The 25,847-nt window shown below is 36.4% G+C and overlaps 1 protein-coding gene, 1 long non-coding RNA gene and 1 pseudogene across 6 annotated transcripts in view; 2 read left to right on the forward strand and 1 right to left on the reverse strand.

Moving 5' to 3' along the window:
- Window positions 1–14,831, forward strand: part of ARID4A (AT-rich interaction domain 4A) — a 63,422-nt gene extending 48,591 nt beyond the window's left edge. For all 5 annotated transcript variants that reach the window (XM_013056634.2, XM_013056640.2, XM_004738858.3 and 2 more), the window contains exons 20-24: window positions 1,646–2,779; window positions 3,519–3,623; window positions 7,368–7,574; window positions 8,188–8,334; window positions 12,127–14,831. In XM_013056634.2, the coding sequence (XP_012912088.1) occupies window positions 1,646–2,779; window positions 3,519–3,623; window positions 7,368–7,574; window positions 8,188–8,334; window positions 12,127–12,230 (1,697 nt within the window). In that variant the 3' untranslated portion in view covers window positions 12,231–14,831. The remainder of the gene's footprint in view (window positions 1–1,645; window positions 2,780–3,518; window positions 3,624–7,367; window positions 7,575–8,187; window positions 8,335–12,126) is intronic.
- The window catches only part of LOC106005878, a 28,665-nt gene that overhangs the window by 1,575 nt on the left and 1,243 nt on the right, over window positions 1–25,847 (reverse strand). The window contains exons 2-3 of the long non-coding RNA XR_006603693.1: window positions 10,629–10,682; window positions 2,598–2,738 (exon numbers count right to left, since the gene is read on the reverse strand). This is a non-coding gene — a long non-coding RNA (uncharacterized LOC106005878). The remainder of the gene's footprint in view (window positions 1–2,597; window positions 2,739–10,628; window positions 10,683–25,847) is intronic.
- On the forward strand, window positions 2,786–3,557 carry LOC123389152 (annotated as a pseudogene).

The raw sequence follows: 25,847 nt of genomic DNA on the forward strand, positions 1-25,847 counted from the left end.
ACAAAGCTGAGACCAAAGTTTTCAAAAAGCACAAACTAATGCAATATAGGCATTTTATGATGAGTATAGGTGAATATATTCTGTTTTGTTTTTAAATTTACCCCCACTTTTCTTCCTTTGTGTGCTTTCCCATGTAAATTAAAATGTTAAATAGTGGTCTTATATGAAATTTTCCCTCCCTTCAAGAAAAAAGGTATTCTGAACTACGAGATTGCCATTTGTCCATATAGTGTTTGTGTGTAAAATAGAGAAGGGTATGCTCATACCTCCTTACTGCCATCTGGTGCGAAGTGGTCATAATACACAAATGCTAGATACCCCCAAAGTGTAAGGTGTCCTTTGATAGCATGCTCTTGTGCAGTGTAAAAACTACAAAACTATATACATAGTAGTCTTAGTCTTGCTCAACTCCTAGATGAAACTTCATTTTTTAAGATGAGAACAGATGGATTCTAAATTTTGAATATGATAAAATCACAAAACCTTATACCTTTTCACTTAAAAAAATACATTTAGGTTTGCCTTTTTGAACTTGTTTACAATATGATCACCATGTGAGCAGAATTTTTATGTTTTATAGTTTCTTACGGCCTAATTTATTATTTTTAAAAATAATTTACTATAAAATAAATACGTTTTATAGCTCCTTACAGCCCTTATTATTTTAAAAAATTCTTTAAGTTAATGAGAATGATTTTTTTTGCAAGAAGGTAGCTTGACTAGGGGCACCTGGGTGGCTCAGTTAGTTAAGTGTCTGCCTTTGGCTCAGGTCATGATCCCAGGGTCCTGGGATCCAGCCCTGTGTTGGGCTCTCTGCTCAGCAGGGAGCCTATTTCTTCCTCTGCCTGCTGCTCCCCCACTGTGCTTTCTATCTCTTTCTCTCTAATAAATAAATAAAATCTTAAAAAAAAAAAGTTTGCTTGCCCATACTTTTATGTCTTTTAATCAGAAGAACATTTAAATTTTGGGGAATTCAAATGGCTCATTTTGTACATCTCCTCTTTTCAGAATTATGTTAAATAATTCTTTCTAGGGACACAAAATGCCCATCACATTTATTAATCAGTACCTATTAGACCTCAAATCAAACCACTTAATGTATTAACTTAATATAATTTCAGTACTAGTCCTTTGATTTTTCTTGTTCTTTTTTTTTTAATTTAACATTTATTTATTTATTTTAGAGAGTCAGTACAGGGGTGAGGGGCAGAGGGAGAGAGAGAATCCTAAGCAGAATCCCTGCTGAGTGTTGAGCCCGATGTGGGGCTCAGTTTCATGACCCCCAGATGATGATCTGAGCCAAAACCAAGAGTGGCATGCTCAACCAACTAAGCCACTCAGGTGCCCCGGTCCTTTGATTATTCTAAGGATTAACATAGCCTAAACGTGACACTAGTGAAAAATGCAAAATAGTTCTTTTATAAAATTGAGATAGTAATATTTTCAATGTGTTGTATATTTTACATGGAGTTTAATTTGAAGTACCCGCATTTAAGGCACAAATAAATGTATGACCAGAAATTTTTACAGGGATGTACTCAGAGATACATGATTAAGAGTTTTGTTTGGGTAGTAGAATTTTTATTCTAAAGTTACATTGGTAATTAAGATAGAAACCCTTGTAATATAAAATTTCCTTTTGCAGACTCTTGCTCATCGGATAGTGAAACAGAAGACCTTTTAGAAAAGAATTTGATGAATGAAGATCTTTCTCCTGATGGTAAAGAACTAGAAAAAAATGAAAATTTAAATGATGATAAAGTAGATGAAGAAAATCCAAAGATTGCTGCACATATATTAAAAGACAATGAAAGGATACAAATGCAGCCGTTAGAAACACTGAAGTTAGAAGTTGGAGAGAATGAACAAATAGTACAGATTTTTGGAAGTAAAGTGGAACACATAGAAGAAGTTAAGAAAGAGGCTGAAAAATCTCCTAAGGGAAAGGGAAGACGAAGCAAGACAAAAGACCTTTCTTTAGAAATTATAAAGATTTCATCATTTAGCCAGGATGAAGCGGGAAGTGAACCTCATATAGAAACTCAGAGTCTAGAATTTTCTTCATTAGACAGTAAAAACTTCTCTTCTACTACCGAAGATGAAACTGACCAATGTGCAAAAGAAAAAAAGTTGAAACGGAAAATACTGGGACAATCATCACCAGAGAAAAAAATACGAATTGAGAATGGAATGGAAATGACCAACAGCTTATGTCAAGAAAAGACCAGTGACTGTGTTGCATCTGAGGGAATGAAAAACTTAAATTTTGAGCAACATTTTGAAACAGAAAATGAAGGAATGCCATCATTAATTGCAGAGTCAAACCAACGCATTCAAGAATTGACTAGTGAAAAATTTGACAATCCCGCTGAAGAAACTGTAAATACTCCACGGAAAGAAGAAGAGGATGCAATGCCTCTGATTGGGCCTGAGACTTTGGTTTGCCATGAAGTCGATCTGGATGATTTGGATGAGAAGGATAAGACCAGTATTGAAGATGCAGTAGTTGAAAGCTCTGAGTCTAACTCTCTTGTTTCTATCCCACCTGCCCTTCCTCCTGTAGTACAGCATAACTTTTCAGTAGCTTCACCACTTACTCTCAGTCAAGATGAGTCTCGCAGTATAAAAAGTGAGAGTGACATAACCATTGAAGTTGATAGCATTGCTGAAGAATCCCAAGAAGGTCTCTGCGAGAGGGAATCAGCGAATGGGTTTGAAGCCAGTGTTGCCTCTGGTACCTGTAGTATAATTGTTCAAGAAAGAGAAAACAGAGAGAAGGGTAAGGACTTTCTAGGGAGAATATCAGCCTGTATGATCAGCCCCCAAATTAGTAAGTTAAGAGTTTTAGGAGCTCTTGAGCAGTAAAGTTCCCTCCCTCCCTCCCTCTTATTCGTGCTTTCCTTTCTACCTCCCCCTCTCCTTTACCCTGCCTTAAAAAAAAAAAAAAAGAAAGAAAAGAAAAAGAAATTTATTTGGAATAGACAAATGAATAATTACAGCTGCTCTTGCCTGGCCGTGGCTCCAGAGTGGAGTACGAACTGGGGTAGTGGGAATCATGGCAGAACAGGTGTTTAGAAAGTTTCTTCCCCTCTCTGAGTTGTAGCTGAAACTGTAACCAAAGGAGGCATTATGCTTCGAGAAAACTCTGATGGAGAAGTATTGCAAGCAATAGTAATAGTTGTTGGATCGGGCTCTAAAGGAAAGGGTAGAGAGATTCATCCAGTTAGTGTGAAAGTTGGAGATAAATTCTTCTCCCAGAATATGGAGGCACAAAGTCGTTCTAGGTGACAAGGATTATTTTTTATTTGGAGATGGTGACATTCTCAGAAAGCACGTAGACTTAATAAATCATTATTGAAATGGCATCATAGGAAGCTGCTCATTCCACTGAGTTGTGGAATCTTTAATCATGTAAATAATTTCCATGTCTCTTTTATAATAAACTAATGGTATCCAAAATATATATATATATATATATTTTTTTTTTTTTTTCAATTGTCTCTTCCCCCTAATTTCAGGTCAGAAAAGGCCAAGTGATGGAAATAGCGGATTATTGGCAAAAAAGCAAAAGCGTACCCCAAAGCGAACAAGTGCTGTAGCCAAAAGTGAAAAGAATGGAACAGGTTGGTGCTTTCCAATGCTGGCTTTAGCACAGTGTTAATATTTTCAGCATTTTGTTGGTTCGATCATTTGTGTCAATTTAAAAATAAATTTGGTTTCAGGGCATCTGGCTGGCTTACTTGGTAGAGTATGTGACTCTTAATCTCAGAGTTGTGAGTTCAAGCCCCATGGTGGAATTTACTTAATTAAAAAAAAATTTTTTTTTAAATGTTTGGTTTATTATGTTCTGGAAATAGCAGTTTTTCCACTGGTTTTTAATCTGAAGGGGCTTGCCAGTTTTATTTGGAGCTGGGATAGCTGATTCTTTTTTTATGTTCATTTCATTTGTATTTCTTATGTAAAGTGGTTTAATATTGATGAACGTATTTGAGAATCTTGAATAATAGGAAAGGTCTTTTGAATGGAATGGTTTACTTGAATCTAGAAAAGCTGATTTCTAAATAGTATCATGAAAAACAAGAAGATAGTAAGATTCTTACAGAAACAAACAAGAAAGTAAATCAGTATGAATAGCATACATGAGAAAGACTTCTGTGTGGAATAAAACTAAGTTGTGGAATATAGCAGAAATAAACATGGTTGATTTTGACAAAGTCTTATCTCCAAAACATGCCTTCATACAAGGCTGAAAAGAAAATTCTAGGTTACAGTAGATGCATTTCCTATGGAGGGAGCATATAGTTTATATAAGATAAAAGATTATTTCAAAGGAAAACTTTTGAACCGTATTTGAAGTTCTTAGAGCCACATGTGGCTAGTGGCTGGACAATACAGATACAGAGTTCAGAGGAGGAGTGATGGGAAATGAGAATGGAGAGTCAGCAGGAATTAGACAGGGCAACTTAATAACGTCATAGTGCCTGGCAGATAGGTTTGTTAGACGATCAAAGTGAACACCACCAGTAATGGGACTAATGGGAATCACGTACTACCTGACAGGATGCAACAGAAACACAGGAGCACATTGTGACACTCTTGTCAAAGGGGCATAACCTGAATATAATCATCAGGAACCACCAATAAATTCCAACTGAAGGGTCTTCTATAAAATAACTGATCTGTAATTTAAGAAGTTGCAAAGGTCATGAAAGTCAAGGAAAGAGGAACTGTTGCAGAGTTAAAGGAGGCTTATGAGACATGACAATTAAAAGCAGCATATGATTCTTGCCCGGACCCCATTGCTACAAAAGACATGATTGGGTCAAGTAGAGAAGCTTGTATAGGATCTGAGAATTAGGTGATAATACGTTTGTGTTCATTTCCTGATTTTGATTGTTGTATTATGGTTCTCTAAGTGTGTGGTGGTTCTAAAAATGTACCTACAAATCTGTTGATATTCTCCCCTTCAAGAGACAAAGCTTAATTCCCTTGAGTGTGGGCTAAATGAAGTGGTAGAATATGACTTCAGAGACTAGGTCATAAAAGGCACCGCAGATTCCTCCTTGCTCTCCCTTGGATCACTTGGTCTGAGGGAAGTTAGTTGCCAAGTCCTGAGGACACAGTAGTCTATGGGGAGGTCCACATGGTGAACTGAGCACATCCTGCCAACAGCAAGCAAGGAGCTGAGGCCTCCTGCCAAAAGCCACATGAGTGAAACATCTTGGAAACATAGTCTTCAGCTGCAGTGAAGTCTTCAGAGACCACAGCTTTCAGCTAAAGGCTTGACTGCAACATTGCAGGATTCTCTGAGCCAGACTATACAGCCAGGCTTCTTCCAGATCCCAGATATTGTGAGATATCTGGGATATCCAGATATCCCAGAGATAACCGTTTGTAGTTTTAAACTGTTAAGTTTGGGGCCAGTTTGCAGATAACTAATACGAGAAGAATGTTGAAATTTGTAAGAAAGAAGCACTGAAGTTACTCAAGTATGGCTGAGTAACTTAACCTTCTAAAGGGTCAGAAAAACATTTTTTGGTAACTGATCTTACAAGTTTTTTGTAAGTTTAAGGATTGTCTAAAATATTTAAAAGATTAAAAAGAAAGGAGATAATCAGTTTTACTTTTAGGACTTCTTATTTGTCAAGAAGAAATGAATTTAAGAGATGGAATCACTGGGACTCAGTTATTATTAGTTACATATGAGGGACTTGCTGATGACCGTATGGAATACAGGAGAAGCAGCAGGTTGTTGGAAAAGTAATTGAGAGAATGTTGAATTAGGGGTACCCAGTATTAGGGAAGTAGGGGTCTAGAGCTTAGAAGAGTCTGTTTTTAGAAGATGATTATGTGAAGGATTGCAAGATGATGAAATTGCCATGGGAGAGTTGTAAAATGAAAAGAAAAAGAAGCAAAAATATAATTCAGTCTGGGCTGTCTTTATATGGGCATTGATCAGAGACAAATGCAGGTCACTAAACGCTAGTGGGTTTGAATGAGAAAGAAGTTTTGAATTCTATAGGATATGCAATATGATTAAAATACATTCAATGAATTTGGTGAATTATAAATGTTGGGACCCTAACAAGAGCATGGGAATATGATTAGAAGATGTGGAAATCAGGATAACAAAGAATTTCTTTCAAGAAATTCAACTTTAAAGAGAAGGAAAGAGGTGCCAGCTAAAAGGGGAAGGTCTCCTTCTGTTCCCTCCCTCTCTCAGGGCCAGAAGGATGTACGCATGTTGGTAGACTGGGAAAAGAAGCTGAAGATAAAAGAAGAGGGATAGTTGATGTTGGGCTATTTTAGAGGAGCTGTGAGTGGATGGTTTTAAGAGTACAGCTGAAGAGATTAGTCTTCAAAAGCATTCTCCTCTTTCTGAGCCTCCCCAAAAGTTAATAAAGACAGATGCAGGTAGAGGAGAGGCTGGGAAATTGAGTACGTAACATTCAACTTTGCTTTTTCAATAGAAGGCAAGGTTGGCGTTTGAGAGTAGGGAGGAAGTTGGGTATGAGAGATTGGGGGAAAAAGAAAAAGTAAAGCTGAGAGAATTCTAATTTGTTAAGAAGTGAAAAGCAAAAGCATATCTAAGTACAAATCTGGTGAAGAGGGACAGAGTTGCAAATGGTTATCTGATCACATTTTATTATATGTATGTTAAAGGAAGTGTATACATCAAGTATTTTTTGTGCTTTTTCATTTATGCAGTTTGGGTAGCTTTATGTCTTGTTTTAAACATAAATGGGACAATACTGTAAATATTATAACTTTGCTTTTTTATTTAACTATATATTGGATATTTTGCCATTTTTGTTCTTATAAACTTTAGCTCATTCTTTTTAACTTTGAAGTACTCAATAGTATACTTGGCCTTTGAACAACAGGGGTTTAAATTGTGCAGATACACTTACACAGATTTTTTAGAGTTCTGTTAATGTATTTCCTGTTCCTTATGGTTTTCTAACATTTTCTTTCTGTAGCTTACTTTATTGTTAGAATATACTGTATAATGTTGTATATAACTTATACACTCAGTGCTAATCAATTTATGGTATCAGGCTTGCGATCAGCAGTAGGCTTATTAGCAATTAAGTTTTTGGGGAGTCAGAAGTAAATGCAGATTTTTGAGTGCATGAGGGGTCAGTGCCCCTAACCCCAACGTTGTTCAAAAATCAAGTGTATATAATTTTTAACCTTTTTCCCATTGGTTGGCATTTAGATTTCCATTTCTTTACTTTAAGAAATTTGTACATTTGTACACTTATTTCTGTAGGATACAGACCCAGTATAATTGCTGGGTCTGCTGCATTTTGATATTTGATATTTTTTTCATTTATAATCTCTGAATCCATTTTTTCTTATTCTAGGACAAAGTAGTGATAGTGAAGATCTTCCTGTCCTGGACAATTCAAGTAAATGTACACCAGTAAAGCATCTTAGTGTGTCTAAGCCACAGAAGCTTGCACGATCTCCTGCAAGAATTTCCCCTCACATCAAAGATGGAGAAAAGGATAAACACAGGGAAAAACACCCGAATTCATCCCCTAGAACATATAAATGGAGCTTTCAACTCAGTAAGAAGCTTTAGAAAACCTGAATGTATTTTGTAAAAGTGATATTTACCTTAAAATGGCAAAATAACAAACAGTGGCTGCCAGATCCATTTATGTAGGTTTCCAAATATTGTTTTATCAGTAATCACCACTTATCTTAAACATAAATCAATGCCTTTTCATAATAATCTGATAAATATTAGAGAAAGATCTTCAGTAACGAAATAAGATGTGTGTTTGTATAATCAATGAAACTGAAATACCCTATTATTGACAACTGAAAATAACCAATGAATGAAAAAATCATTGATACCAAGAAACTACTTGGATGAATAACTACAATTACAGATCAGGGTTGCTGTGTATTGATGTTTTCTTGTGTTTATCTGATTATTTAAGTAATACATCATTAAGTAATACATATTTGGTATAGAAAATTTGGGATTTATACAGAAACCTTATTCATGGATTTAATTACTTTCATCCCTGCTTACAGAACCTTATTTAGTTAATATGGAAAGTTTTAATAAACTCAAGCTTTTGATGATTTAGAGGTTGAGTTTTGATAGAACTGCCATCTTCTTTCTTCAGATAATTATTTTAAAATCCAAATGAACCTTTTTTCTCCTTTTAGATGAATTAGATAATATGAACAGTACAGAGCGAATCTCTTTTCTCCAAGAAAAATTACAAGAAATCAGAAAATATTACATGTCTTTGAAATCTGAAGTTGCAACCATAGACAGGAGGAGGAAAAGATTAAAAAAGAAAGACAGAGAAGGTAATTTGATTAGTTTTTCTTCCCTTGTTTTTCAAATATATGCTGTCATTTTAGAAGATTTACCTTAGTTACTCTTTGGATATAGTACACATTAATTGTTGTTTTTAGATCCTAGTTCTATCTTCTTTGTGATATTATTGAAATGAGTGCATCAACAGCTGAATTAATCAGGATGAGACTATTGAAAAGGACTGTGAACTATTTTACAAAATGTGTGATTTTATTAAATGTGGTGGGTTCCCAAGAAGAGTTAGTTACTCCTTCTGAAATTCACTCTTTGCTCAACAAATACTTATGGCTACCTCTTACTAGTTACTATATTTGTTATTATGAGGTTCACCAAAATTAGTGGGCATGTGGGTTATCCTCAAAGAGATGATCTTTTTACGATCATAAATTATTTCCTAAGGAAGGAAGTCAACAGAAGTTGAAATTGTTCAGCTCAACATTAATGTGTTCACACTATGTGCCAGTTTCTCTTCGAGGTGGTGAAAGCACAGAGATGAATGAGATACAGACTTTGATTTCAAAGATCTTAACTTCTAGCAGAAAGGGTGTGTGATGAGGGCATCAAGAGTGAAATCACCAAATACGGGAGTTGGTGAAAGGAGCGATCCCTTTGGATTGATCATGGAGAGAGAGTAGTGTCTGAATTAGACCTTAAAACTCTGTAGGACTGACTCATTACACATAGATAGATTTACACACATCTACCCCGTCTGCAAGCCCCACTAAAAGAGCAGTAAAAAAAAATGAAAAGCCCTGTACCCACAAAAACAGGATAATGGGAATAGCGGACCACAGCAGACCTAGAAATGTCAACAGTTTCTCTCTTGGAAGATAAAAAGCAGATGGACTGCTAAAACCTAAGCTTGTTTATCCTTGCAGTGGGGCAAAACAAAGAGCAATCCAGTCCATACCACATCACTCCAGCTCTGTAAGCAGGGATATAGGTGAGGCTAAAAATGGAGGTTGGTTGAAAATGGAAGGAGAAATTGCATCCTTTTGTCCCATCCTGTTATCCAAACTACCTTCTGCAGCTCTAGCAGAAAACAGAAAAATTAACTGATTGTGTAGACAATCAGTAACTGTAACTGTAGACTCAGGGACACCAGCCATAGCTGAAGGTGAGAGTGCAAAAGCAGAAATAATAAGCCTAAGCAAAAGTCTGCAGTAGTGAATGATGAAACCCCTGTCCCTTTTCCAATGGAAACTCTTACCTCTTAGCTTCCTGAAATCTGGCAACTAAGTTTATGTTCATTCTTCGGAGGAGACTGAAGGATTCTTCTGGAGAAGCTGGTCAACCCAAGCGGAACTAACAAAGAGACCAAATTTAGAGGTTCCTAAACTAAAAAGCAAGATCCTTGCCAATCACTACATATGCACTGCCCATCACTGAAAAGCTCCGCATACTCACACACAGCTTCCAGTTAGCTTTTAATGCCCCTCTCTTAAATATGGGAGCCCCAAGACCAGATGAGAAAGCTTCTACATAAAGGTAGGACCTGAGCCGAAGGCACACGACTGACTGAGCCTCCCAGGCGCCCCCCAAATATTATACTATTAATACAATTCAGAGACCAAGAAGGAGCTCTAAAAATAAGACAGCAGGCATTTAAAAAAATGTAATAGAAGAGATGGATAACAAAGCTAAAAAAACCGCAATACATGGTCAAAAAGACATTAGGAGAAAAGAACTAAGAGAAGTATAGGATCTGGTCAAGAGATCCAACTTCTGAATCACAGGCTTTCCAGAAAAAGAGTACTGAACAAACACAGGAGGAAGCTGTCATCAGAGAAGTATTATAAGAAGAACTTCCAGAAACAAAGGATATGAATTAAAAGATAAAGGACTCAACTGTAACATCTATAAAGAATGGGGGGAGAAAAATCACACCCAAAGCACTGTGAAATTTCAGAATCCCTTGGTTTACCATATAAAGGTATACCTAAAAAATGGGTCTTAGAACAGCATCAGGTTTCTCAGTGCACTAGAATTTAGAAGCCAAACTAGAAACTAGAAAGCTAAGAAGACAACATAGAATCCAGGAAACAAGGAATCCCACTTAGGAAAACAGTAAAGAAAAGTGATGAAAAGATAGGTGATGAAAGCGATAGGGTGACCACTGCCTAGAGAGCCAACTATTCCAAGAAGAGGATGGATAGGAGGTGAGGGATCCAGGTTCTGTCTCTTAAAAAAAAAAAAAAAAAGTAAATTATGTGATAGGGTTGCTTAAATTAAGAGTTGTCTGCCTGTGGCAGAAAGTTTGGGAGCTAATTTCTAATAAAATTACCTGTATCATATGTGATCTTGAATCACTCTAGTCCAAGTCCAGGAGTGTTAATTCCTAGAAATAAGAGCAAATGAAAGATTAGGCTTTCCATGTTTGTCCTTTTCTTTAACAACTGTAAATAGCAAGAAGCAGTCTTTTTTTTTTTTTTTTTTTTTTGGACACAGAGAGATCACAAGTAGGCAGAGAGGCAGGCAGAGAGGGAGAGGAGGAAGCAGGCTCCCTGCTGAGCAGAGAGCCTGGTGCGGAACTCGATCCAAGGACCCTGAGATCATGACCTGAGCCGAAGGCAGCGGCTTAACCCACTGAGCCACCCAAGTGCCCAGCAAGAATATGTCTTTACAGAACTTTTAAAACTTTTAAGAAGAAGAGCAAATGAGCAAGTTGAAATTTCTTCAGAGCACCCTGAAATGCTTTAAGTTTCCTAAAGTTGATAAGAGTTTCAGACAACTAGAAAGATTCTTTTATTACAATCTTCCCGTTTTGTTTTATTTTTTTTAAATTTTTTGTAGTGCAAAGTGAGTTATTAAAGTGAGATCCTGAGTGATTTCTGGAATATTAGAATTCATGGTAATGAGTTACATGTCACATTGATAGTACATGTACACACTGAGAGAGACATACTTAAAAATTAAAAATTTAAATAGGAACAAGTATGCAAAGTTTGGCAGGAGATGGGAGCTTTGCAAAGAAAAAAAAAAAACCCCAAAAAAGGCTAATTACCAGATGCATAGAGTAGTGATCCTTAATTTGTGTTATGTCCTGGAGAGTTCTGTTAAAGTCATATGAGGATTTTTTTCCTGTTGTTAGTTCTTGGTTTTTTTAAGGTTTTATTTTTTTTTTTACATAATCTCTACACTTATTATGGAGCTTGAACTCACAACCCCGATATCAAGAGTCACACACCCTCCTCCTGACTGAGCCAGGCAAGTGCCCTGTGAGGACATTTTTCCAATCACACACTCACACTTCCATCCTGATCCTGACACCATCAGGATTCTGAAACCTGACCTGGATAAGTGCTGTTGCTTAAGGGATGCTGTGTGCATTAGGTCTGCTGGGGCAGGGTGAGGGTAGGAAGCCAGTGGTTAGCTGCTTAGAGGAGATTCTCTGGGATGAGTGAATTCTCTTATGGTCCGAGAGCCCAGAGACAAAGGACGAACTTGCTACAGTGAGAATTTAACCCTGGTTGACCTTGTTTCGGTTTTGAGGCAAGGTGAGTTCCTTCCAGCTGTCTTTCAAGTTAGGGTTTAAGAGTTTATTATCTCTTTTATCTTTACATTTTAAGATGCCTTTTTTGGACTGAGTTATTTGACCAGAGAGTGATTCCACTCACTTGTCCCAAACAGTTTTTGCTGACAGTTTGTTATTCCAAATGTTGGCACCATTTAAGAGGACTGTAATTGAAATGAATGCTAAGAAATTTACTTCTGACTTGCAGTGGCTGGGTATCTTTATGTGATAGTCTAAGAGGTCTGATGTAGTTATTTTGATTCCACAGTGTCTCATGCAGGAGCCTCCATGTCATCGGCTTCGTCAGACACTGGAATGAGCCCCTCATCCTCATCTCCCCCACAAAATGTACTGGCTGTAGAATGCAGGTGATGAACGTTTTCTCTGCCTTCCCAGCAGTTTGCTGCCATGGACATAAATCCCAAAATCCTGAAATACAACCACAGAAAGCACTCAACTGGTTTGACATTGCTAAGTATATCCTGTATACCTTTCCAAGCTGGATTGTATCTATTCCCTCTTTTTTCTTTTTTTCTGTTGCAAAAAATAAGCTGATTAATAATTGAAGGTTAGGCAGCCTGCCATATTTGTCATAATTTTTCCTCTTTAACTTTTTTTCATTTTTCGTGAAGATAGAAAAAGGGCACTTAGCAAATTCAATTTGTATAATAAAGCTTTCAAATGTTATAGAAATCATAGACGAGCAAGTGCACATGATAAACATCAAAATATTATCCAGCTGAGTAGTGACTGCTGCACTTTCACTGAGATGTATTTGAACACTTGGTGAGTAGGGGGTTTATGTTGTTTTTTTTTTACTTGTTTTTTTATTTTTGTGGAAGCACTTGCTATTTAGAACTGCCAAAGTATATGTTCAGCAGTGTGCCCAGGTTTAAAGGTGTAAATGGGACAAAATAAATTGTGAAAGGAAGTGTAGTTGACTGAAAACTACAGTTGTAATAAGTCTTCCACTTTTTATAGGATTTTTGAGCACACAATTATGCAAATATTTTAATGTTTATTAATGTTTACAGTGGAATTGTGAATAAGTTTTCAGTGGACTATCTTATCCCTTGACAAAAATATTTTGTCTTTTTTCTATGTAATTTCAGAGTTTTTATTTTGTTACAAAAAGACAAAAATGAAATATATAACAACAATGAAGTTATTTAACAAGATTTCTAAAGCTGAAAATTTTGTGTAAAATAAGGTATTATCTTGCAACTTGTTAAATATATTTATTCAGACATTGGATGTTGTATTTTTATGTATTTTTTAAAATATTAATAAAATTGAAAAAAAGAAAATTCTAGGTTAATTCACTCTTTGGATGACAATAGCTCTCAGCTGTCCCTTTTACAGGAGGTTGCATCCAGTAGCTTTGCCTGTATTGAAGGGAGTCTGTCTCATTCCTTCAAACAGTATAGAACTATAAATGGGCATCTGGATCATTAAAGTATGTCCTCGTTTAGAAACTTTGGCAGTCCTAGTGTTTAAACTGTTTTGAGGATCAAATTTTTGGTTGCCCTTAAGATACTTTGTCATAGTTTTTATGTTTGCTATACTGCCGAATAAATTTCTATCTCCCAAAGTTGAGATGCAACAACTAAGTAAAGCAACTATGTATGCTTTGTCTGTGAATTGTTCCACAGACTGATACATTTTGTAAATAATTCCAAAATCATGTATTTAAAGCATTTTTGCCATATACATTATGTAAAAAGGTAATTTTTTAAAATCAGTTTTTAAATTCATGTTTGTACATTGAAAGGGGTTTTTTTTAAACCTCCTTTTCTGTGTTTAATATGCTGTAGAGTAATAACCTAGATGCTCTAGACTGTATATCAGGATCTGATTTACAAGAACAAAGTCAGAGCCAAACACTAGTGATGGCATAGCATTACCGAAATCATTGTTTCTTAATTTCATTTTACCACATTGTGAACTTGTGATTCAGATTCCTTCCATTTTCGCAGAGAATTAAAAAGAAAAAAGTACTCTTGTAAAATGCACTTTTTTGTCTTTTCTTTGCAAAGCAGAAGTATTTCAATGTAAAATAAAAATGGAGCTCAGTGGGCAGTATTAATAAAGGCCATGTTTTAAACATAGGCTTTATATTTTTAGTTTTCATTTAAGTGATTGTTTTTTTTCCCAAGTGCCAGTAATTGAACAGTTGGAAAATCAGACTTTGCAAAACAGAACATATTCGATATATTCATCAGTCTTTATAATAAAATATTTCTAGCACTTAATTATAAAAGTGAAAAATGTCATGTCATTCAAATCCACTTGGAACTAGGAGGCAACCTCAGATTCATACGTTAGAGATTTTAATGATTTCCTTCAGAAGCAATTCAGTGAATGAGAGAACTAGTTATCAACTTGAATACTATCCCTTTTAATGAGTATAAATCTGGTAATGAAGTATTGGGGCTTTGCTCCAGAGAACAAAATTATATATTCATTCAATGGGTATGTGGACACTGTTAGAATCCTTTTATTTTGGAGCTGGAGAGGATTATGAAATAAGTGCATACTAAGTATTAAATTCAGATATTGGGCATATTTTGAGTTTAGCTAAATTTTGGATAGTGCTTGCATGTGATTAAAAAAGTAAAAGTGTAAAGACATTCTTTAACATCTGAAGTAGAAGGTGCTATCTATAAGGTTAAATTCTTAAAGATTATGGAGACTGTTTCATTATTCCATTGTGTGCTTTTATTGTTTGTTGTGTTTCTAGTTTTCCCGTCCTTCACTAAGAAACATGTTTGTACTTAGCATATACATACAATGTCTTCCATGAAATTGCTTTAAATTATGGAAATCCATACGGGTTAAACTATTAATTTATGTATCTTATTAAGTCCTAAAATCTACCTTTCTTCTAAACCCTATAATTTGACATAACTGTTAACACTGTGAAAGCACTGAAAGCTATATATTCAACCACACATTAAAAAACTATTACCAGAAGTCATTCATCAACAATTTATTGGTTATCTGCTAAGTGCCAGGCCCTATGCTAAGGCCCAGAAGTTACAACAGTGAACAAGACAGGAAAGGGTCCCTGTCTTTAAGCAATGTATAATCTAATGAGGTAGGTTATACACAGGTGCCATGAAATACATATAGGAGCCCAGCTTGGAAGACAAGGGTGGTCAAGGAAGGCTTTGCAGAGAAAGCAACAGTAAAACTGAGCCCCATGAGGATAATGAGTTGGCGACGCAAATGGAAGGAGAGATGCGGAGAGGAAAGCACTCCAGGCGCATGGGGCTGGAAGGGAATGAGTCAAGGCAGGAACTGACTTGAGGTAGGAGACACAGGAGCCAGGTCATGCAGAGCCATTCATTTTGGAAATAATTCTTTCCAAATCATGCATTCAAAGCAGTTTGCTTCTTTAAACCCAAACACTGCACCTGCCCACCTCTGCCTCTTGTTCCTCTTGTTTCCCCCATCACTCTATCCCTTCTTGACCAGAGCCATTTCTGGAGTGACTTTCTATGAAGCTTTTGCTGACTTACCACCACCACCTCCTTCCTTTATGCTCTCATAGCATTTTCAATCTATCATCTTACATGACAACTTACCTTGTATTATGTTTACTTAGGCATGTGTCTTTCCACCCTACTAGATGTTAGTTCCTTATGTACTTAATCATACTTGTATCCCACAAAGTGCCTGATCTAGCACCTAATAATACACAATAAGATGGTCAAAAACTATGTTTAAGTTGAGAAAATTTACTTTTGAATTGCTATTGTTTCTTGCTTTTACCAGTGATTCTTATGTACAAGTCAGACATTTATAAATTGTCTTTGTGGTTCTTTTCACAAGGTGATAATGGTAAAATACCATTTGAGAAGTGCAAAGTAGACCTGTTAAACTGTCTAATCCCCAACCCAGAGTATTTGTAAACTGAGTTTTTTCCCTCCTCATTTCTTCCTCCCTCTTCCATTACTCTATGTGGTTATACACAGATTTTTTTATCCTGTTGCAGGAAAACTACTGTATGTGATGGCATTCATCATTAGTGAAGATTGAGGGGCTCTTAAGAAGGAGTCTGAGCTAATGGAGAATTTCTAATATATGCTCAGTAGCAATTTTTTTTTTAGTTATTTACGTTTTATTACAAAACCAAATGTTTTTCTTCTTAAGCACAAAAAACCTTTTCATATATTCATATTAGACTCATATCTTTTTAAAAACTAGTATTTATAATTTTAGAGTTTACAGTTAACTTAATTATGAAGCTATCTTCCATTTTGTAATCTGTATCACTAAAATTCATTTTGAAAAGTTGTGTTGTGAAAAATTTAAAACTTCCATGTAAATATAATAAATGATTATTCTGCACAAGTAACTGGATTTCTTCTCAAAGCTAAGTTATATTAAACAAGACAGTCTGATTCAAGACTTGCCACTTTAAGTTGCCAGATTTAGCAAATAAAAATGCAGGACATGCAGCTAAATTTGAATTTCAGACAGATAACTTTCTATTATAAGTATGTCCTGCATAAAAATTATGCTTTATGAATTATTAATCATCAATTATGAAGTTGAAATTTAACTAGGCATCCTGTACTTTACCTGCAAATCCTACAACTTGTTTCTTTCCCACTATATTCCAAGACATATTTATTATCCTCCAGACAAGCTTTTCCCGGTCCCCAAACCTTTTATGGAGGATAAGAAACTGCTGAAGTTTCTCCTGGTTTCTAAGGATGAATGTGCCTGGGCAGTCCATAGTGATTTTTAGAATTAACCATTTCCTTGATGCAGTCCAGGACTGGCCCTATAATAACTCAGCTTTGACAAAACAGTTGTGAATGCACTCAGACTTCACTGGTGGTTTTCCTTTGATGGGGCACTTTCCCCACCAAGTGGTAACTGCTCTCTTAAATTCTCTTGGATCCCTATCCAAACCTGCTCTCAAAAATCTAAACTAAATCTAACTCCCTTGAAATTAAAAACGTTCTAAGGCATTTAATAATTATGGGTAAAGCCACTGTAACCATACACCTAGGTTAACACCTAGGAGGAAGGTTGCTGGATTGTATACCATACGATTTTGCATTCCTAGCAGTGATACACAAGAATGAAGCTGCACTACGTCCTTGTCAGCACTAGGTATGTTAAGTTGGGCTTTTTTTTAAACCATTCTAATAGGTGTATGGTGGTATTTCATTGTGCTTTTAATTTGCATTTCCTTAATGCATTAGAAAGTATGCAAAGAAATGGGAACTCCCTTGTACTGCATGCACATAAATTAATAAGTCTATTTGGATTTGACATCACCTAGTAAAGATGAAGGGGAATACCCCCTTTGACCCAATAGTTCCATAAATCCTAGAGAAAATCTATATATGCTCAGGAAGTTCTGCCCTAGACTGTTCTTTACAGCATGGTTTGCATTGGCCAGAAATCTTAGATGCCCATGAACAATGGATGAATAAATTAAGGCTAACTAATTAACTGCAGTACTAGAGAGAGGTTAAAATAGATAGACTAGAGCTAAATCAACACGAATAAATCTCAAAAACGAATGAGAAAAGCAAGTTGCTAAACAATATATACATCTCCACAAAATTGAAGGATGCAAAACAATACATTGGTTTTGTTTATGTAGGCATAAATAAAAAACCTGAGTGTGAATGATGAATACCCAGATTCAGGAATGGCTTTCTCTGGAGAACAGGGAAAGGAATAGGGGAGGGTATACAGGGGCATTTATTCCCTCCTGCAAAAGTGAAGTAAATACGACAAAATACTAAGATTTGATAACCCGAGTATTTATCATATTAGTCTTTTACTATATTTGACATATTTTACAATTAAGGAAAAATGGCTAATGAACTATTGCACAGTAAGGTGAAGATAACTGATAGAACGGAGTACGGTTATCAGTGAGTCACGGTCCATGCATATTATCTCACTCTATGAGAAAAGCATTGCTATTTTTGTTTTGTTTGTTTAAGATTCCGTTTATTTATTTGACAGAGAGGGTGCGTGCACACAAGCAAGGGAACAGCAGGCAGAGGGAGGAGGAGAAGCAGGCTTCTTGGTGAGCAAGGAACCTGATGCAGGGCTTGATCCTAGGAACCTGGGATCATGACCTAAGCTGAAGGTAGTCGCTTACCCGAATGAGCCACCGAGGCACCCCAGCTCTTTTGACACATGAGGAAACCAGTTCCTAATGGTCAAGGGAATAATAAGTAGCAGAATTAGAATTAGGATGCCAGCCCATTTTAAGTCCAGTATTTGTTTCATTACATTAGTGCTGTCTTAAGAAGCTTCTGCTCCCTGAGAATAACGGTTGCTTTTTTAACAAAGACATCATTTTAAATGACTACAAGGAGAACTCACGGGTCTGGGATTCTCCTTAATAAGACTTACAAGCACTAATTTTATAAGAGCTAACTATTTAAACATGGCAAAGCACCTGTCCTTTCTAAGTTTTCTTACCTATAAGTTGAAAGGTTTAGATTCTAAAATTCTGCTTTTAATGACTGTTTTAATTTCAGAGACATTTAAAAAGTTTCAACTCTGTTTTTTGAGTGGCTAATACATCCATATGGTTCAAAAGAGCAAGGACACAAGAGTACATGACAATCTCCCACGTCTGTGCCTTACTTTCCCCTTCCCAGAAAAAACCAAAGTTAGGGTTAGAGTTATCCTTCCAAAAACATCTATGCTTCCTGATTATTTTTGAAGCTACATAGTATTTTATTACATGAATGTACTACAGTTTATCTAGCCCCATAATGATGGGCTTTTGGTTAATTATAATTTTTATCGCAAATAATGCTGCAAGTAATAGCCTTATGCATATGTCCTTTCACACATGTGTGAGAATACCTGTAGGATTAAGTTCCTAGAAGTGGAATTACTGGATCAAAGTATATGTGTATTTTTAATCTCAATAGATATTGTCAAATTGTCCTCGAGGAAAGTGTTGGAGAGAATATGGAGGAACTAAAACTCTCACACTGTACTGGTGAGAATACAAAATGGTATAACTACTTTGGGAAAAATTTGGCAATTTCTTAAAAGTTAAACTTACTTGACCCACTCATTCCACCCATTGATTCTTAGGCAAGAGAAATGAAAGCATGTTCCACACACAGCAGCAGCAAGAACTTCAAACAACCGAATGTCCATCAACTGGTGAATGGATAAGCTGTTACATAGCCATTGAATAGAATACAGCCCAGCAATGAGAAGAACAAACTGATCATACAGGCAACAAAACAGATGAATTTCAAAATAATTAGAATGAGAGAAAGAAGCAAGAAAAAGTACACACGCTTTATGATTCCATTTATATAAAGTTCTAGGAAATATGTCACAATGAATAGTGACAGAAAGCAAATGAGTAGTTTCCTGGAAATTTGGTGAGAACTATGAGGGGATGGGGTAGGAGTGAGAGATTTCAAAGGAACCCAACTAAACTTCTGGCAGTTTGGGATGTGTTAATTTTTTTTTTTTTTTTTTGGAGATTTTATTTATTTGAGAGAGAATGAGAAAGAGAGGGCACGAGAGGAGAGAGGTCAGCTGGAGAAGCAGACTTCCAGCCAAGCAGGGAGCCTGATGCCGGACTCGATCCCAGGACTCCAGGATCATAACCAGAGCCGAAGGCAGTCGCTCAACCGAGCCGCCCAAGCACCCCTGGTTGTGTTAATTTGGCTGTGGTGATGGTTTTGTATGTCTTTGTGTGCATGTTTGTACTAAATATAAATTAATAAAAGTGTGCATTTTAAATGTGTGTAGTTTGAACATTAAAAAAAAACAAGATATCTAAAACAAAAAAAGCATAGGGAATGTGCAAACCTGAGGTCACTGTGGTCAGCTAGTACAGAGACTAGAACTCAAGTTTAGTGTGGTCAGTGTTTTTTTTAAGCCTGGTGAAAGCAGTGAGAGATTTCTGCTTTTTCCCACTGAGGTATGTCATGACCTTTTTGTGGTTCTTTTAACCAGAAATCTTAAGATCTCCCTGCTAATGTAGATATAATAAGCCCAATGTATTATTTTTTAAGTGGGGAATATAAACAGAAACACTTTTTCATAATTTACCTAAGTCGATCTATGTACCCTTTTTCCTCTAACATCTGAGTATTTTTCAAATACCCTTTTGAAACACTGATGCTATTAAGTTGAATTTTTACTGTAATGACTTTAGGTAATCACTCTTGGATTACATTTTATCTGACCTTCATTTCTTATTGTCAGAATTTATACTTTTTCTCCCAAGTTGCTGGTTTAGTATCCCAAGATTGCTGACTTATGGTTTTATTACACTTCCTTTGACGGACTCTGTCTTCAGCCTCTATTTATTTTCCTTATTGTCTCAAGATTCCCTTCCCTCTTCAATGCCTGCACCTCACCTCCCTTTATTAGCCTTCACTTGGGTCATATCCTCAAGCATTTAATCTAGCCACTATTATCAGTACTAAAGTACTGACATAAACAAGAGATAAGGAAATGGCTGGTATCTAAAAAAGTGGTAATATTAAAATGACTTTATATGCAAAATTCAATGGTTCTTTTTTTCTCATTAATTGGTTCATTCAACAAATACCAATAGAGTGTTTTCAGTATATGTACTGCCCTAGTGGAGCAGGATTTCAGCACAATGGATTCAATTTGACAGTAAGGGTCTTCAAAAATAAAGAACCATCTAGTTCTTTCAGAAGATCCAATAAAATTGACAAGCCTCTAGCAAGACTGATTAACAGAAAAGACACAAATTACCAGTATCAGGAATGAGAGAAGTAATATTACTACAGATTATATGCTATTAAAGGAATAAAAAGGGAATATCACCAACATCTTTGTTCCATTGAATTCAACAACTTAGATGAAATGGGAAAATGCACTAAAAGACACAGAAACAAAGCTCACTAAAGAAAAATATAACTCGAATACCCCTGTATCTATTAAAGAAATGGAATTGGAAGTTATAAACCTTCCCCCAAAGAAAACTCCAGGTCCAGCTACCTTCACTTCTAAGGAAAGACATACTACTACTAAATGTTTAAGGAAGAAGTAATACTAATTCTACTTAAACTCCTCCTAAAATTGAGATGGTAATCTTTCTACCCACGCAATGAAGCCAGTAGAGCTCTGACACCAAACCAGTATCATTCATGAACATCTATGCAAAAAGTCTCAAAATTTTAGCAACTGAAATCCAACAACATATTAAAGGAAAACACACATGGGTCAAGTGGGGTTTATCCCAGGAAAGCAGGGTTGGTTGAATACTCAAAAATTAATGTAATTCACCATATTAACACACTGAAAAAGAAAAGGCATCGGACAAAATTCAACATGCATTCTTGAAAAAAACTCAGCAACAGAAGGAAATTTCCTCCACTGATACAGGAAGAACCTCCAGTTAGCACCATACTTAATGAGGAAAGACTGAATTCCCTAAGAGTAAGAATAAGACAGGGATATCCACTCTTACTGCTTCTATTCAACATTGTATTGAAGGTTCTAGCCGGACATTCAGGCAAAAGAAAATAAAAAGCAAAAGATCATGGATATCTCAACTGGAGAGTTTACCAAGAACGCAGGATTCAAGGACACCTCACCTAGCAGGCTCAGTCTGTTGAGAGGCAACTCTAGATCTCAGGGTTGTAAGTTCAAGTTCCATATCGGGTATAGAGATTACTTAAAAATAAATCTTAAAAAAAGAATGCAGGAGGGGCGCCTGGGTGGCTCAGTGGGTTAAGCCGCTGCCTTCGGCTCAGGTCATGATCTCAGGGTCCTGGGATCGAGTCCCGCATTGGGCTCTCTGCTCAGCAGGGAGCCTGCTTCCTCCTCTCTCTCTCTGCCTGCCTCTCCATCTACTTGTGATCTCTCTCTGTCAAATAAATAAATAAAATCTTTAAAAAAAAAAAAAAGAATGCAGGATTCAAGATCATACAAAAATCAGCTCTATTTCTATGTACTAACAATACATAATGAGATATTTTTAGAGTGCCATTTACAATTGCATCAAAAATATGAAATATGTTGGGATAAATATGGCAAAGGATGGGAAAGACCTCCAACACTGAAAACTTACAAAATATTGCCAAGACCAAATACAGTCAGTCTAAGCAAATAAAGAGATACATCTTGTTCATGCATCATAAAAATATTGTTAAGATTTTCTTTGCTCCTCAAATTTCATGCAATCATAAAATCCCAACAGGATTTTTTTTGGTGGAAATTGAGAAATTAATTATAAAATTCATAGGAAAGACAAAGGACCCAGAATAGTCCAAACAAACAAATTTGTTCTGAATAAGAAAAAAATTGGAGTTTCAAGAATTATTAGTTTCAAGAATTATTATGAGGTTAACAGCAATAAAAACAGCATTTTATACAAATAGATCAATAAAACAGAACAGAGTCCAGAAATAAGCCCACACATATGTGGATAGCTGGTTTTTGATAAAGGCACAAAGACAATTATAATGGAAAAAAGGATAGACATAAAGAAATGATGCTGGAACAATTGGACAACCATTAGCAAAACAACAAAAAAGAACTTGGAACCATACCTTACACCATATACAAAAATTAAAAATGATCACAAAACCTAAAACCATAAACTTTTAAAAGAAGATAGGAGGGGGTGCCTGGGTGGCTCAGTCGTTGAGCATCTATCTGCCTTCGGCTTGGGTCATGATCCCAGGGTCCTGAGATGGAGCCCTGATTCAGGTTCCCTGCTCACTAGGGAGCCTGATTCTCCCTCTACCACTCCCCCTGCTTGTGTTCTCTCTCTGGCTGTCTCTCTCACTGTCAAATAAATAAAATCTTAATTTAAAAAAATAGGAGATGTTTGTCATATTATGCCTAATTGGGTTAGGCAAAGTTTTTTTTTTTTTTTTTTTTTTAAGATTTTACTTATTTGAGAGACAGAGAGCAAGCACAAGCAAGGGGAGGCAAAGGGTGAGGGCAAAGCAGACTCCTTGCAAAGGCAGGGGGCCCAACGTGGGGCTCAGTCCCAGGACCCTGGAATCATGACCTGTGGGAGGCAGGCCCCTGGCCAGGGTGGCCTCCGCCATTAAAAGATGGCGCCTGGCTAGTTGCCAGGTTAGGATTGCCTCGTGAGACTAAGCAGAACGCCCAAAGAGGAAGTAAACAGCATTGGTTGCTAGCGAAGTTGTTCCTTTAGGTGCACAGCCTGATTCGCTCCCTCCTGTACCCTGCTCACTGACTGGTCATGTAGGCGTATATAAGTGTGTAGACTTGCGGAAATAAAGAGAGAACATGCATCCGAACTGGGGCTTCTTGTCGTCCTTGTGTGTCGAGGGCGATAATGACCTGAACTGAAAGCAGACACTTAACTGACTGAGCCACGCAGGTGACCCTGCAACTTAGATACAGTATCAAAAGCACAACCCATAAAGGAACAAGTTGATAAATTATACCTCACCAAAATGAAAAACTTTGGCTCTTTAAAAGATATTATTAAAAGAATAAAGATAAACAGCCTGGGGAGAAAATATTTGCAAAACATTTATCAGAGAAAGTACTTGTATCCAGAGCATATAAAGAACTCTCAAACTCAACAATTTAAAAATTGAAATGAAAAGAAATAGACTACAGATTCGAACATAGACTTCATCAAAGAAGATATATGAATGGCCAATAAACAGATGTAAACAGTGTACATCAAGAGACTGAGGAGACAAGCCACATACTAGGAAATATTTATAGAAGACGTATCTGATAAAGAACTGTTTGAGACATTCAGGCTGCTCTTACAAAAACACCAAAGATTCGGTGGCTTATAAACAAACATTTATTTCTCACATTTCTGGAAGCTGGGAAGTCCAAGAAATGTGCCGGCATCACTAGGAAGCTCTGTGGGGCCACTTTTGGAAATCAGCTATGAAGCCACGAAAAGACACGAAGGAATTTTAAATGCATATTACTAAGTGACAGAAATCAATCTGTCAAAGGCTGTATATTGTATGATTCCAAATATATAACATTCTGGAATTGGTAAACTACAGAGACAGTAAAAAGATCAGTGGTTGCCACTGGTTGGGGAGGGAAGGGGCAGAGAATGGATAGGTAGAACACAGGATTTTTAAGGCAGTGTAACTATTCTGCATGTTACTATAATAATGGATATTATACATTTGTCAAAACATTATGCATTTCAACATTAAGCTATGCCCTCCTGTAAACTATAAACTTTGCATGACAATGATGTGTGAATGTAGATTCATCAATTACAACAAACGTGGTACTTTGGTGTGGGATGTTGATGCTAGAGTAGGGTGTGCTGGTGTTGGATCAGGGAATACATGGGAACCCTTTGTACTTTCCACTCCATTTTGCTGCAAATCTAAAACCTCTCTAAAAAATATATATATACATATAATATATATATATACATATAATATAATATATAATATATAATACATATAATATAATATATAATATATATATTATATATAATATATAATATATAATACATATAATATAATATATAATATATATAATCTAAAATATCTCTAAAAAATATATATACATATAATATAATATATAATATATAATACATATAATATAATATATAATACATATATATATTATATGTGTATATATATATATTTTTTAAGATTTTATTTATGTATTTGTCAGAGAGAGAGAGAGCACAGCAGGCAGAGTGGCAGGCAGAGGCGGAGAGAGAAGCAGGCTCCCTGCCAAGCAAGGAACCCAATGCAGGACTCGATCCCAGGACCCTGGGATTATGACCTTCAGTTAAGCCAAAAGCAGTGGCTTAACCGACTGAGCCACCCAGGTGTCCCTCTAAAAAAGTATTTTTAAAAAAGGTGTTGGATGTCATTAGACATTAGGGAAATGCAAAGTAAAACTACAATGAAAATCTATTACAGGCCTACTAGAATGCTAAAATTAAGGCCACCAACCAAACGTGCGTGGGTGACTATATGACATAATTGGAAGTCTCATATACTGTTGGTGGGAATGCAAAATGTATAATCATTTTGGAAAAATTAAACATACTCATACCATATGACCCGAAGAAACTTTTGGGATCGTGAATATCGTTACTATCTTGATTTTGGCGATGGTTTTATAGAGGTATACATGTCAAAATGTATCAACAGGTGCATTTTATATATGCAACTTATTGTATATCAATTATACCTCAATAAAGCTGTCTGGAAGAGAGAGCTAACATCCAGCATAGGACCATGATTCTGGAACAATCATTAATGCAATCTCAGTGTGGAAAATGACCAAAGCATTATAGGAATTCTGATCCCCCAATTAGCAAGAATGGTGCCTATATTTTAAAAAAATCTATCTTAACCATAGAAATTTGCTTGAAATTTTTTCAATTATTTCCCCACATGGTCTCTGTGACAATTTCAACTGTAGTAATCTGTTTATTTCTAACTGCTGTAATAATTCTCCTACCTTTATAGGTTGCTATTTACTCTGTACTTGAACACCCAGCTAGTTCCCACAGTTGCCCTGGCCCCAACCCTTTCCATGTACCTCAGCGATTAACTATGAGTTTAGAGAAGTTGAGGATGGGAAGGGGGCCTGGTAGAGTGGTTTTATCAGAAGATAAGAGCAACCAGCCTAGAAAAAGATCATTTGGAGCTTAGGGCTAAGCCCATTACCAAGATTCTGAACCAAAAACCACTCCCAGATCACAGTGACACTGGATGTGCTGAAGCTGTCCTCTCTTCTGCTCATGATTACAATTGGGTTTTGACACTAGACCAAGTTCCCAAATAGAAGACTGAGGAAGGGGGTGCCTGGGTGGCTCAGTGGGTTAGGCTGCTGCCTTTGGCTCAGGTCATGATCTCGGGGTCCTGGGATCGAGTCCCGCATCGGGCTCTCTGCTCAGCAGGGAGCCTGCTTCCTCCTCTCTCTCTGCCTGCCTCTCTGCCTACTTGTGATCTCTGTCTGTCAAATAAATAAATAAAATCTTTAAAAAAAAAAAAAAAAAAA

The sequence above is a fragment of the Mustela putorius genome, unplaced genomic scaffold (genome assembly GCF_011764305.1).
Source record: "Mustela putorius furo isolate JIRA1106 unplaced genomic scaffold, ASM1176430v1.1 tig00000129_pilon_pilon_pilon, whole genome shotgun sequence".
Lineage (NCBI taxonomy): Eukaryota > Metazoa > Chordata > Mammalia > Carnivora > Mustelidae > Mustela > Mustela putorius.